At 42.3% G+C, this 14,874-nt stretch overlaps 1 protein-coding gene across 1 annotated transcript in view; it reads right to left on the reverse strand.

Moving 5' to 3' along the window:
• Positions 1-14,874, reverse strand: part of tmprss3a (transmembrane serine protease 3a) — a gene marked incomplete at both ends in the record, with an annotated part of 81,903 nt that overhangs the window by 1,039 nt on the left and 65,990 nt on the right. The window contains 2 exons of the mRNA XM_080037924.1: positions 1,160-1,312; positions 6,957-7,099. Coding sequence (XP_079894050.1) covers positions 1,160-1,312; positions 6,957-7,099 — 296 coding nt within the window. The remainder of the gene's footprint in view (positions 1-1,159; positions 1,313-6,956; positions 7,100-14,874) is intronic.

Consider the following 14,874-nt stretch of genomic DNA (forward strand, 5'->3'; position numbering starts at 1 on the left):
ATATGCAGCTAAACATTTTCATAGCTGAGAAAAGTTTGATTTCTGTATGAATATGGGGGTAAGTTGTAATGAGAATAATTGCTAAATGAATTAAGTAAGTAATTATAAGATCTTTAAATGCCTGTATGCTTACAAATTACTGAGAGTTTTTCTGTGCTGTAATTGGCTTGAGTACTCATCACAGAATTTAAATGGTAAAAGGAACTTGGGATCAAGTGTAGCATTCCAAGACAGCTGGACTTAGAGGGAGATCCAGCTGGGCCAACAACACACAATAAGGTCACAGACAGCTGTTAGATAATGGTTCATTTGTCCAAGTTTTACTAAAGAAATCAGACTTTTTAAATGCAGGTTTTATTTGAATTATTCTTTAAGAGTTCTATAATAATCATTACCACTACTGATACTAATATGACTTCATTTTGTTGTATTCAGTAAGTTTCAGTGACATTGAGTTAGCATGCCAAGTACAAGGGCCTGACTTACATAGATGGAGGTCTTATTTCAAAGTAATAGACAGACTTCAGATAGACTTCGAAATTCCTCTGTTGTAAAAAAAAATCCCTTGATTATTTTAAGCAGAACCACTTTGCAGTGAATTTTATATAATAAATAAAAAAATATGGCTGTAGTTTAGCTCCCTTCACTCAAGCTGCACATGTTTGCATTCATTTACACTAACATGTTACTGGGACATTCAGATTAGTGTCATGAGACCAAAAACTTACAGTAGAATCAAACTTCAGGGTCAGGCACATATCAGATGCTTTCAACAAATGATGATGCCTACCATGACTGAACACTGTTGTATATTTATATCACGGCACTTCTCTCTCTTAACTCTGTCCCTTTTCATGACTTTTAAATGAAACGCTGTTATAAAAAAACACACATTACGAACAGGTTTTCCTCTTCTTGTCAATTGGTGCCACTACCCAGCAGAGGTCACTGATTGTTGTCCTTAGACTGGTGGAAAGCTACTTTGTTGTCTATTATAATGGGTAAATACTCTTACAAATGCAGCTTTCCTCTATCTAAATACATCTATGTAGTTTGTTTTAATGTTGCATACTCAAACGTGTGTGTCCTGCAGAAACATGTTGACAATATGTTGACCTGACCCTCTAAAGAAATGGGCCACCACTTTTGATGTACTGACCTCCATCTGTTGGCGGATCCAGCTAAGTGACTGTGTAATGCGAGTGTAAACGCCTGGCTTGTTCCTCATAGCACAACCAATTCCCCAACTGGTGGCTCCAACCAGCTTCCATACAGACGAGTCCTCACAGGCCAGAGGACCTCCACTGTCTCCCTGTAGAAACACAGACACATAGCTGAAACAGGCATAGCCTACAGAGTCCCCATCTCTCACCAAATCACCAATCCTTCCCATCCTCAGCAACAGCAACATGGTATGCAGGCAAAGGAGAGCAGTCCATACTTCTCTTTCCTGTTACTAGAAGTAAAGTGTTGCATGGCTACAAATAACATGCTAACCACTGAACACTAAAACACTGCTGTCCCTCTAGTAGACTGTGTAGTGTCTGTTCAGTAGACTCTGTAGTGTCTGTCTGTCTCTCTGTCTGTCTGCCCAGCAGTGTGTATGTAGTGTCTGTCTGTCTGGTAGGCTGTGTATTGTCTGTCTGTCTGGTAGGCTGTGTATTGTCTGTCTGTCTGTCCGGTAGACTCTGTAGTGTCAGTCTGTCTGTCTGTCCAGTAGACTCTGTAGTGTCAGTCTGTCTGTCTGTCCAGTAGACTGTGTAGTGTCTGTCTGTCTGTCTGTCTGTCCAGTAGGCTGTGTATTGTCTGTCTGTCTGTCTGTCTGTCCAGTAGGCTGTGTATTGTCTGTCTGTCTGTCTGTCTGTCCAGTAGGCTGTGTATTGTCTGTCTGTCTGTCTGTCCGGTAGACTCTGTAGTGCCTGTCTGTCTGCTGCTCCAGTAGGCTGTGTAGTGCCTGTCTGTCTGCTGCTCCAGTAGGCTGTGTATTGTCTGTCTGTCTGTCTGTCTGTCTGTCTGTCTGTCTGTCCGGTAGACTCTGTAGTGCCTGTCTGTCTGCTGCTCCAGTAGGCTGTGTAGTGCCTGTCTGTCTGCTGCTCCAGTAGGCTGTGTAGTGATAGTTTACACATCTTCCGCCGCAACCTTAAAACACGTCTCTTCAGACTGCACTTTGACTAAAAGAAAAAATAATTGCACTTGTTACACCTCCATGTAGCACTTACGTGTGGCACCTTGTAGTTTAGTTTATTTGAAGATTTAGTACTTACGTGATTCATGTTGTTCTGAGTGTGTACCTTCATTGTTGAATAATGGAAGTCCCTTTGGATAATCTTTTCATCTAAATAAAATGTAATGTAGTCTATTCAAGAAGTCTTTATTGTTATTGTGTGTTTTGCACACAACAACATTTCTGCTGACGGCTGCAGCTTAGATTACACAGTAAAAACATCAAGATATAAAAAATATACATAAATAAAACAAATACTGTCTGCAAATATTATGCAGATGCATACATATTCACTTCCACTCATTTACACACGCACCCCATCGGTCCAGGTCCGCTCGCTCGCTCACTCTCTCACCTACACACACACACACACACACACACAAAGTGGCACTAAAGTAGCATGTTTGCAGTGGGACATATTGAAGTATATGGTTGTGGTTGTGGGTTCTCAGTCTGGTTGGGGGAGGTACTGAGTTTGTAGTGGGGGGGGGGGGGGGGGTGATCTCTTTCACAGCTCTGGGGAAGAAGCTGTTCTTTAGTCTGTTTGCTTTAGTCTTTAGATATTTTGTGTTTTGTTTTAAATATTTTCTCATATTGATATAAATATTAATATTTTGAACTGTTCAACTGGAGGAGCTCCAAACAAAATGTTGTTGTCTTGTACAATGACAATAAAGTTCTATTCTATTCTATTCTATTTGTACCTCTTCCTAGATGGCAGAGGTACAAACAGTCCGTAGCCCGGGTGGGTGGGGTCAGATGCGATACACCTGGCCTTCTTCTGGAGGCGGCTGGTGTATAGTGAGTCCAGATTTGGGAGAGGACTCCCCACTATTCTCTGAGCCGTTTTCACCACCCTGGCCAGATCCTTCCTGTCCTTTGCCGTGCAGCTGCCATACCACACTGTCACGCTGAGACAGAGGATGCTCTCTATTGTGGACCTGTAAAAGTTCACGAGCAGGCGAGAGGAGAGTCCAGCCCTTTTTAGCTTCCTGAGGATAAAAAGTCTCTGTTGGGCATTCTTCACCAGGTGTGACGTGTTCAGAGACCAGGTCAGGTCAGAGGAGATGTGGATGCCCAGGAATTTGATGTTGTTGACACGGTCCACTTCCTCCCCGTGTATGAGGAGAGGAGCGTGTTCCTGTTAGGGGTGTGCACGTGTACACGTGTAACCGTTTAGTAAATCATAACTGTTTAGGAAAAATCAATAAACGAAAACCGTTTTTTTTTTTTTCTTCAAATTTCAAAGTTTTTAAATATGTTCTGGAGACACGCGTTTATTGATTTTACATCACTAATAAACTAATTGGGGAGGATAAAAGCTAGTCTGCCGAGAATCTGTCTGTCCCTCGGCGAGTGTGTGTGAGTGAGTGTGTGTATCGGCGCACACACACACAGTGTCAGCTTGTCCGGGATGACAGTGTTAAACGCAGAGCTGAATTCAACGAGTAGCATCCTGACAGGTGTTTGGATGCTCCAGGTGGGTCAGTGCGCCATGAAGTGCTATGGAGACTGCGTCCTCTGGAACGGTTCCCCCTGTAGGCAAACTGATGAGAGTCCAGGCCTGCAGGGATGACGTCCTTGATGTATTTAAGGACAAGCCTCTCCAAGCACTTCATGATTACTGGGGTGAGGGCGACTGGGCGATAGTCATTTAAGCAAGTAACGGCAGACTTTTCTGTCCCCTCCTGTAGACAGCCTCCATGTTATATCTCCAGTCCAGTCTGTTGTTCAGGTGAACCAGGTTTCTGTAACCCTCCACCACCACAACCTCTTCTCCCACAGTAGAAATAGGGATGAGTTTATTCATCCTGGTCCTACCAAAATCCATAGCCGTCTCCATCATCGTAGTTATACTTAAGAGGAGATGGTTGTTCCCACATCATGCCACACAGTGCTCCACCAGTTTCCTAAACTGTGTCTCCTGCACTGACACACCCAACAACTGCTGAGTTATCTAAATATTTCAGCAGATGAGAAAGGAATGTGAGTTATATTGAGGTGTTCAGGGTGAAGAGGAACGGTAAGTGAACAGTCTCCTGCTGTCTCCTGTGCTGCTAACCACCGACCCAGGCATGATGTCTACACTGCACGGCACGGGAACTTTCTTAAGATTTACAAGGTGCTGTAGAATCCCAAAAGGCTGGGCCCTGGGGCAGACACCATCCAGACCAGCATCCTAAAAGGCTGCGTTCATACCAAATAAGGCGATCTGGCGAAAACGCAGGCACGCATTCATTTGAATGGGGCCTGTCGGTTCTGAGCTGCAGCAGCTGCCTGAAAGAAACGATGAAGCCTGCTGAGGCGATAAAAGTAGAAACCTTTTGATTCTCCTTCATTTTGAAACCAGAGATCTTTTTCATTCCCACACATTGTTTTGCTGGAGCCATGCCAGCCTCCACTAGAGAGTTGAGAGAACTTGTTGAGCAGTATGAACACATTTTCTCCAGACATTCACTTGACTGTGGTGAAGCACATCCACCTAAAGGCCAGGACACACCAGTCCGACTACCGACCGTCGCCCGAAAATGGAGTTTGCCGATTCCTTCATTCCTTGGAAGGACGCGGTCTACGCGGTCTATGAAGGCTATAGCCTGTGAAGGCCGAACGAGCGTTGTTAAACGAAACGGTCTCCGCAGGTCTCCTTTTACGAGCATTTCCGGTTTGCGTAACAAGTCGTTACCTTGCGTGACGACTCGCCGCTCCTGTGCTGCCTAGCAACCCTGATTGCTGCCAACGGAAACAGCCTTGTCAACGGAGGAAAAAAGAAAAAGAAGTTGCCTACCAGACGAAAAGAAAAAAAAGTACAAGAAAAAAAGAAAGGAAGATAAAAGTTAAGAAGTTGGAGCAACACGTTGCTGTTTTGTTATTTGGTAACACTTTACAATAAGGAACACAAAATTGTAGTAGCTACTACATACCTACTACATAGATATGTGTTACCTACTACATAGGGTGCTACCTAACAAATAGGTTTTTTTTGTGCTACCTAACACAGGGTTTTTTTCTTTTGTGTTACCTACTACATAGGTTTTTTTTGTGTTACCTACTACATAGGGGTTTTTTTTGTGCTACCTAACACATAGGTAGCACAAAAAAAAACCCTATGTGTTTTTTTTTTTTTTTTGTGCTACCTAACACAGGGTTTTCTTTTTGTGCTACCTAACACATAGGTTGGTATGTAGTAGGTATGTAGTAGCTACTACAATTTTGTGTACCTTATTGTAAAGTGTTACCTGTTATTTTTTATTTTATTTTATGCCATCTCTGGAAAAAAACGCAATGAATCTTAGGATATGTTGGGCTGCGAAGGATCCATCTGTTGCAGCCTTCAAAACCGTGAAACGAAGGCTGCATTTCTCGGCCGCATATGAAGGAGCCTTGCAAATGGAACAAGCCTTTGCGCGCCGCTATGACGCAATCGGTCTTCAAATGCAGCCTATGTAGGCTGTAACCCCTGAATTGAGATCCAGCTCGTGTCACTCGACTACACAACCAAAATGGTGGAACGAGCTCCCCATTGACATCAGATCAGCTGATAGTTTACACATCTTCCGCCACAGGCTTAAAACACATCTCTTCAGACTGCACTTTGACTAGGAAGAGGATACTTACACAAAAAAAAGTCACACGTTACTCCAACATGCAGCACTTACATGTGGCACTTTGTAGTTTGGTTTATTTGAAGCTTAAGTACTGACGTGATTCTTGTTGTTCTGAGTTTGTACATTCATGGTTGAACGCACTTTACCTGAAGTCGCTTTGGATAAAAACGTCAGCTCAATAAAATGTGAGGCCTTAGATCATCATAAGTTAGATGTGTCTCTGGGTGTATCATACATGTTCAAAGATCCATCTTCCTGAAAGATGTTCTGTTTTGCTGGCGCGTATGATCTAATGTTTTTCTTCCTCAGCTGTTCTCTCATCGGTTCTGGCTCACTGTTCACTTTTGTTTTGAAGTCATGGTTGAAAAAGATTCCACGTTCCATTTTGAGTCACTTTCTTTACCCATTCAGTCTGTAGTATTTTTCTGTTCATGTCGCAGTTCAGAAAATGTACAATGATGGTTAGTTCAGCATGTTCTCTGTAGATATGATGTGCTTGGATGATATTAAAATCCGCTGTAAGTTCCAGCGCTTCTTTTTTTTTTCCATGAACAATTTTTATTGAATTTAATTTTTTTTCCAAACAAACATCAAACGTTTATAACTGCTGTTTTATTTCCGTTCCCTCTGCCATTGTGGGGAGCGTGTGGGTCAAAAGTTTGGTTGATTCCCAACGTTTCATACGCTCTGCCTGGACCAATTATTTTGTAATCGCGCCCGATCTTAAATTCATTACCTGCTATTATTCATCCACTTTTACTTCTTCAGGCTCAATTAAAATTTTCAACCGAAAAAATCAGGAGTAAAGGAGATGCCTTTTCTTAGTCGTCCGCCATGTCTACGCGGCCGGAAGCCTCTTATCACTTGCGTTATTCTTTTTTGAGATGCAAAACACGATAACCTAACAATCATATCAAGTATTTCTGATGTTTTGCTTAAAGGAATAGTTAAAATTTTTTAATATGTGTGCTTGTTGGGACTTGTTTGATCACCAGGTTATGTTGCGCCCTATATTTTTACACTTGATATCATTTTAAAATCAGATACCTACTAGAAAGAAACCAGGAAGTGCCTGTGAGAGTCACGTATGTATTGGGGGTTTAATGCTAAAAGTAAAGCGTGTGTACCTGGCAGGAGTCTGTTCCTCCTTCCAGATATCCTGCACAGATCATCCAGGAGGAGATGAAGCCATGGTAAACCTCTGGCTGGTTGCAGGTCTTAGTGGAGAGGAGCGGCACCATGGCTGAGCGCAAAACCACACTGGTCTCTCCTGGAACAAACACGTTATTATTACAGGCATATACAGTTAGTGTCAGAGGCTGTGTTCGGAAAGCCATACTAGCGTCCTACATCCTACATACTCACCATCTATATACTGCATACTGTCTACTCAAAGATCGATTGTGTATGTGAGGTGCGTCGAAACGTTTTCAGTTGAAGTATACTCAAGCAATAAAGAATTTCTTCTTCTTCTTATAAGATTCAGGCCGTTTAGACGCTGTTTAGCGTGTAAGCGCCCTCCACAGGTTAGATATTGAACTAGATATTTACAGTCCTGTGTTCATCATCTGTGTTAGACTTCTTGTTTTATAATTATGTTTCGAGGCGGAGGATCCCTCCGACGCTCTCTGTCCGGCTCATCAGACAGCACTCAGCTGTCTGTGAGTTGAGCTGGACGAGCCGCGGTGTGTGGTCGAACACAGCATTCAGTTCTGATTAGTGATGGGTCGGTCGCGAACGAGCCGGTTCAAAGAGCCGGCTCTTTTAAGTGAACAAATGGAGTCGGCTCCCAACTGAGAGTCGTTTTTTTTTTTCAACAAAAAGTTTGCCTACATTTGTATAGGTGTTTCTATGTAGGCTTTGTCTATCAGAGAGGTCTACAAGCTAGTCAGTGCATTTAATTGGTGGTTTCAGAGAGTTAAAAAGGTCTTTAAATGCAATGAAAACAATCAGCTATGCCAGTGCTTCTCAATTATTTTCTGTCATGCCCCCCCTAGGGGACAGAAATTTTTTCGCGCCCCCCCTAAATTGAAATACTATTGAGAACCTGCCAATATTTATTTATTTATCTGTACAAAACCACTGTATGAGTTTCTGGCACGAGCATTCTGCATACAATCACCTTATTATCAAATTAGATAACAAAAATTAGCTGAGATAAATTCTGCAGCAAAAACATTCAAAGTTCAGTATATTAGCTCAATTTGTAACATTTAAACAAGACCGCTCAGTCTGTGTGAATCTCAGGACAGAGAAACAAGAGCAAATGATTCACTGAGGTTTGCATTTCATTCAAAACATTTTAAAACTGTAAACATAGTTAAGGTGGTGTTTTTTTATTATTATAGGCCAATAGGCCTTCTGTGATGCGATAACCAATAATTCATTAACGTTATTATTAGTCTACTTGCTTGATTTCTTTTTAAATAACCTACAGAGACACTTGGAGACACATGTGGACATTTATTTACTGCAAATCGTGGCCTTTCGCTCGGATATGACCATACACAAGCACACATAGCGCTTGCTAGCACTTACATTTTTATTTATTTTTTATTTTTTTGTCAGTTGGAAATCAAGGCAGCCCGCGCCCCCCCTGACAACTCACGGCGCCCCCCCAGGGGGGCGCACCCCACCATTTGAGAAGCACTGAGCTATGCAATGTATTGTTATTAGAAAATTTAATTTTTACTTTGAATACTTCAGTAAAAAGGATGTATTGAATAATTATAGTGGTGTAGGCCTACACATACGAATCATAAGTCAAAACGGGGCTACATTTGGCTGAATTATAAAAAGTACATGTTATATGGAGAGCCGTTTGGTGGGAGCCGAAAGAGCCGGCTCTAGTTGGTGAACCGATCCAAATGATCCGGCTCACTAAAAACAGACGAAATTCCCATCACTAGTTCTGATCTCTCTCCACTATGAGACTGGCATCACTCATTTCACTTAGTGACTCTAATGTTGTTAGGTATTTATCTTCATCTCTTATCTATTATAAGAGTTTATGAATGACTGCACGTACAGTTGTCAGATCGCGGACCCCAAACAATGTCGTTGCCTAGCAACTTGCTCGAAAATATTTCATTTTCCTGTGCGGTTAGAATTGACCCAGTGCATTGTGGGGCGGTTGAGTAGGAAAAGTATCCAATCGATCCATACCCAAAATCTTCCCGGAAGTTAGTACTCATCCGGGAATTTCTCGCATACCCAAACTCGCATACCCAACCATCACATACTCAAATTGAAGTAAAAATGAGTATGAGTAGGACGTTAGTATGGCTTTCCGAACACAGCCAGAGTAGTTTTGCTATAGACAACCACCATAGCACTCCCGTCAAATGGAGCCGGAAGCATTGTCAAACTCCTCCCCTTCCCCTTCCTCTGTAGCCTACCGTTTAGCTCCGCTCAGAACGGGAGAAAATAGAAAGTACGAGCGTGTGTTTTATACGGTTTGATAGCATCCAGCTCATAATGTTGCTGCACACACAGTGCGCGTGTGTGTCATTAGCAGTTTTGGGTCGGCACCTTCATGGTCGGCATCAAATTGCACAATTGTGAAAGGACGCGTTGCGTCTTCCTGGGCTTAGCGCCACCCAAGTACCAAAAACAGGCCAGCCCAGTTTCCCCCGTATACCCAGAAACTCAATAGCTTGGATCCAGACCATACTACTAGCTATAGTTTGGTCAGGCTTTGCAAGACTAGTGTCTTTTGTTATTTTGGCAGTGGCTCCACCACAATCCATTTTAGAGGACACCATTAGCTTGTGGTTGAAGTGCAATTAATTTATCCAAATGGGTTGGAATTATTACAGACATTTATATCAGGATTGTTTGTCCAGCTGTTCCTAGGACTGGTGTGTGTCGTTCCACCAAATCAGCTGAGAAAAGGCCTAAAGACAGTTGGCATTCTTATGTTGCTGGCATAACTCAAGATGGGGACAAGTTGAAGGTTATCCGCAGGGCCGCTGCTACGCTTTTGGGTGCCCTAAGCAGAAATTGTCAGTGATGCCCCCCCCCCCACCCCCCCCAAATAAAAAAAAAACCCAGAAGCTCGCGTCCGCAGGGCGCGAGCAATTTTTTTTTGCCCTTGCAAGATCTCTGCGACTGCTTTTTGGCACATTTGCCAGCATTTACTAACAGAAAGAACAGCTTAACTTGTGAAAAAACTGCCTTTGCAAAGGAATTGAGTGATAGGATCATAGACTGATTATGAGATAATGGGCCCCTGGGCTTACACTCTTAAAGGGCCCCCCACTTGTCCCTATCCAGTCAGGTACACTGAATGTTCTACACGGATACATACAATTAATGGCAATAACATATTAAGGAAGTCAGTGTTTCCCACAGGATTTTGGGGTATTGTTGGAGGGACCCTGTATCTTGTTGGGGGGTGGGTGGAATTTTTTTTACCTTTTTAAAGTAAAATGCATCAATCTGGTGCACTTTGTGAGGAAATTTTAGAGACTAGAGAGATATCAAATCCTGAGATGCAGAAGGAACATTATTTTTCAGATTTTTCTTAAACAGGTAGCACTCTTTACTCTGCAACTGTAAAAACAGTAGATTGGTCTGCAGACCCATGTTCTATGATGGAGGGGCCCATTTCAACAGATAAAGGGTGGATATGAACAATTTAGAATTCACACATATAAAGTTTATTTGTGTATGTGTGAGGGGGCCTTCAACCCCCTTAGACAGAGCTACTAATGCTGTTGTTTTTAACTTGCTTTTGTATTTCTCCCCTACTAGTTGAGGGGCCCATGATGATTTCTATTTTGTTACATTTTAATGAGTATTTATATTTAGGCTATTCCTTTTTGGACCCTGTTATTGACATCAGTGACTGAGCTCTTTGACTATGCAACATGAAAAGTTACTATCAGTATCTCTGGCTAAGGGCCCCCCTGAGCCCTTGGGCCCCTGGGCCTGTGCCCGGTGTGCCTGTGCAGTAATCCACCCCTGGATAGGTTACACAATTAAGAAAAAACAACGATGGGCCTGTTCATAACTAATTTATATATTTTTTGTAATGTAATGATTATCATGAACTTTAAAAAAATAAACTATTTTGGGGGGCCCCCGGACCATCTCTTTTTCCTTTTTAATTTAAAAAAAAAAAAAAATAAAAAAAAAAAAATTATAATTTTTTTTTTTTGGGGTGCCCCCCCAGGAACTTGGTGCCCTACGCAGTCTGCGTACTCTGCGTATAGGGAGCGGCGGCCCTGGTTATCCGAACCAAACCACTACCGCCCCATCGCCCTCCCACCCATAATCATGAAATGCTTTGAAAAACTGCTGCTCCAGGACCATCCTCCCATTTGTCAAACCTCATCTGGACCCCCTTCAATTCGCCTACAGGGAAAAAAGGGGCACAGAGGACGCTGTCGCCTGCCTGCTGCTGCATCTTCTCCTCCAGCACCTGGACTCCTCAGGCAATTTTGCCAGGATCCTCTTTGTGGACTTCAGCTCCGCCTTCAACACCATCCAAAGACACCTGCTCATCCAGAAGCTTCATCACCTCAACACTCCACCCATCCTGATCCATCTCCTGCACAACTTCCTCAGCGACAGACGGCAAGCTGTTCGGGTAGGCACATCCACATCACCCACACTCACCACCAACACCGGAGCCCCTCAGGGCTTTCCTCTACACCCTTTACACTAATGACTGCACCAGCCCCTCCCACACCACCACCTACCTTAAATACTCTGACGACACTGTCATCCTCGCCCTCCTATCAGATAATAACTCTGTATCGGATTACCACAACACTATCACTCACTTCTCCCAATGGTGCACACATAACTTCCTCCATCTCAATGTAGCCAAAACATTAGAAATAACAATAGGTACCCCATCAGCCCAGCCCCCCACTCTCATCAACAATGACACAGTAGAAACAGTTGACAGCTTTAAATACCTTGGACTCACACTGGACAATAAACTTTACACGGTGAAAACGTGACAGTTTTCCAGTTTTTGGTTTAAAAAAAAACCCCGTTCAGACACAATTTATCTGACATCTTCACCCGTACACATGTTTTCAGAGGAAACGGGCTGAAATCGCTGTAGTAGCAGTGTAGCAGCCATGCCAAGCCAATAGTCAGCGGTGACACAGCCTAGTAGATAGCTCTTCCGGTACAATTTGATGCATAAAACCTTACTGTAACCGAAAATTAATGCCACTAACGTTCATAAAGCGGTTGGTGTAAGCTTGGGGTTACAAATATTTTAAAAGACAAGCTTTCTGTCCTCTTATTTCACCGCATTGAACTCGTAAAAACAGAAGACTTGCTGATAGTGAAGGGGCTTCGTGAGCGGATACCTTCCTGTTAGGCGTACTTCAAAATAAAAGTCAACTCACGTGTGTCCAGTGAAATGCTATTAATGTTTAGCCAGTGAAATGCTTTTACTGTGAAGCCGTAGCCTTAATGCTCCTTTTGTTGAACAGTAGCCTAACTTAACCGCTGCACGCTGATAGTGTTTTTAATGTAGAGAGAGCCGTGTCCCTGGCATATAGAAGTGACACACGTTTATTTAGCTAGAAAAACAGGCAGAGCACAAATCTTTCCCCAGCCAAAGTGGCCGGTGGTCTCAATAACTTACTGCGGTAATCGCTTGGACTAAATTGGCGAGTGTTAGCCTATATTTTAGCCCTGCACGTCACTCTCCGCTGATCACAGTGATGGTGCCGTGGAGACACCGTTCATGTTGTCTTCTAACTTTATAACTCGCTTGTGTTGTGGGTATTTTGACAGCAAATGTTATAGACTACGCATGTGTGAGGGTGGAGCCGTGACGTCAGCGTTATCAGGGGAAATGGTTTCGGTGTTTACAGGAAACCAAAACCGTTAAGTTTTCCAAAAAATCCTCCCTGGTAGGTGATCTCAAAAACCTGCGGTTTCATGCCTGCGTTTGCTGTTTTCCTGTAAATGATATAGTGCAACCGCGGGAATTTTTCCGCGTTTGCACCATTTCGTGTTGTCGTGTAAAGTGCCCCTCAATTTCGACCAGCACACAACGGACATTCAAAAAAGGAGCCACCAAAGACTGTATGCCATACGCAAACTCAAAGGTCTCTATGTTGCCCCCCATCTCCTCCTGCTGTTATATCAAAGTATTGTCCAACCCATTCTGCTCTACTGTTCCATCTGCTTCTTTAACATGCTCACTGTCAAAAACCGGGTCAAACTCACACGTGTCACAAATATAGCTGCCAAAATAATTGGTCTCCCCACACCCACACTGTCAGAACTGAATCTCAAGGCCATCTCACGCATTGCATCCACAATAGCACAGGACAACACACACCCACTCAACTGCCACTTCACTGTCATGCCCTCTGGACGCAGGTACAGGTCCCTGTTGTGCAGGAGGGCTCGCTATGGCAAAAGCCTGGTGCCTGCAGCCATAGCAGCCCTCAACAAAAGGCCAAGATAAATCACCCCAGTCCCACCCTGTTTATATATCCTGTATGTATGTTTACTTTGTTTCTGTCTATTGTCTGTCGGCGTGCAGCCCATAAATGTACATGTGATGTGAAAAAGAATTTCCACCTGGGGAAAATACAGTCTAAAGTCTATCGTGAGGTTAAAAAATCAGAAACAATAACAAGAGAAAAAATAAGTTGCCGGTACATGTGGTTTGTCAGACAGACAGTTTGGTACTTTGGTTTCAGAAGAATCCTTCCCTTGTGAAGAAATAATTTTTTTTAATTTTTTAATTTTTTTTACCACTGTTTATTGATTTTTCACAATATAGCAAAACATTATATTATCCAATTACAAAAGAAATTACCCCCGAAGACAAACATGATCAAACATAAATCAATAATCAATCATTATTATAATAATAATAAAACAAACAACACCAACAAAAAAAAAGGAAAGGTGTGTGTGCACAGTTTGGAGTTAATGGGATCCATAGCAAAATACAAGTGAAAAAGAACATTTTGTACATCCTTACAGCTGGTCAAGCAGATACAGTGCTGTGCGAAAGTTTGTGAACCCCTTGAGCCTTTTGGAATTTTATTTATTTTAACCATTATTTATTCATTTTTATCAATACCAGTATTTTTTATATGAAATAACAGATGTTTGTTTATCAATTGAACATTTTTCTTTTCCAGAAATCAATTGTTAAAACATAAAACTAATTATTTGACAACTGTTGTATGTGCAAAAGTTTGTGAACCCTGAGCTGCATTGCTTAAATCGAGCAAGGTAAACACAATCAGGTGGGCCAAATTGATTGATGAAATAGACCAATGTAATGAGAGATCTTTAGGGAAGAAATTGGGCGGCACTAGATAAAACAGAGACCAAACCAGGTCAGTTTAGGGCCACCAAACTGAACCCATACAGGCAGGGCCGCCCATAAGGGGTAGAAAGCGGGAAAGCTTTCTAGGGCCCAGCCGCCCCGAGAGAATTTTACATTTTTTTTTGCTGATTACTTAACTTAGCCAACCTTTATTATGAACGCTATATTCGCAAGAGAACTTTCTATAAAATAAAACATTTTATTCATTGTTACTTGGGTAAAATATATCACATTTTATATTGAAAAACTAAAAGTATCATGGGTCGTTTTTCCCCCCTCAAAACCGTTGCATGCATTGATGATGAGCAAGCTAACCTAGCAAGCTCAGTGATGCCAGGACCTGGACATAAATCAGGGTACCAGAAAAGAAAGGAAAAAAGGGAACTTTCAAGGGCTTTAGACCCCCGGAAAATTCCTTAATATCAGTATTTCTGCTAGCAGAACTGTATTTTCAATTCAGAGATACTGTGATATTTCAACAAGTTTTGAGGTGTCTTTGAAATTATTCTGTATGTTATCTATTATTTTCTAAGAAAATCAGAAAATTACATATTTAGCCTTTAAACCAGGGGTTCTCAAACTTTTGATAGCTGAGGGCCAATTCAGGAACCAAACATTGGACCGAGGGCCGCCAAAGGAAAACAATTGAAAAAACTGAAATCATTTCAATGGCCAGCGTGTGGCCAATGTATTGTATTGGTCTGCATCCAATAATGTGT

Source organism: Ammodytes marinus (assembly GCF_949987685.1).
Source record: "Ammodytes marinus genome assembly, chromosome: 12".
NCBI classification, from domain to species: domain Eukaryota; kingdom Metazoa; phylum Chordata; class Actinopteri; order Uranoscopiformes; family Ammodytidae; genus Ammodytes; species Ammodytes marinus.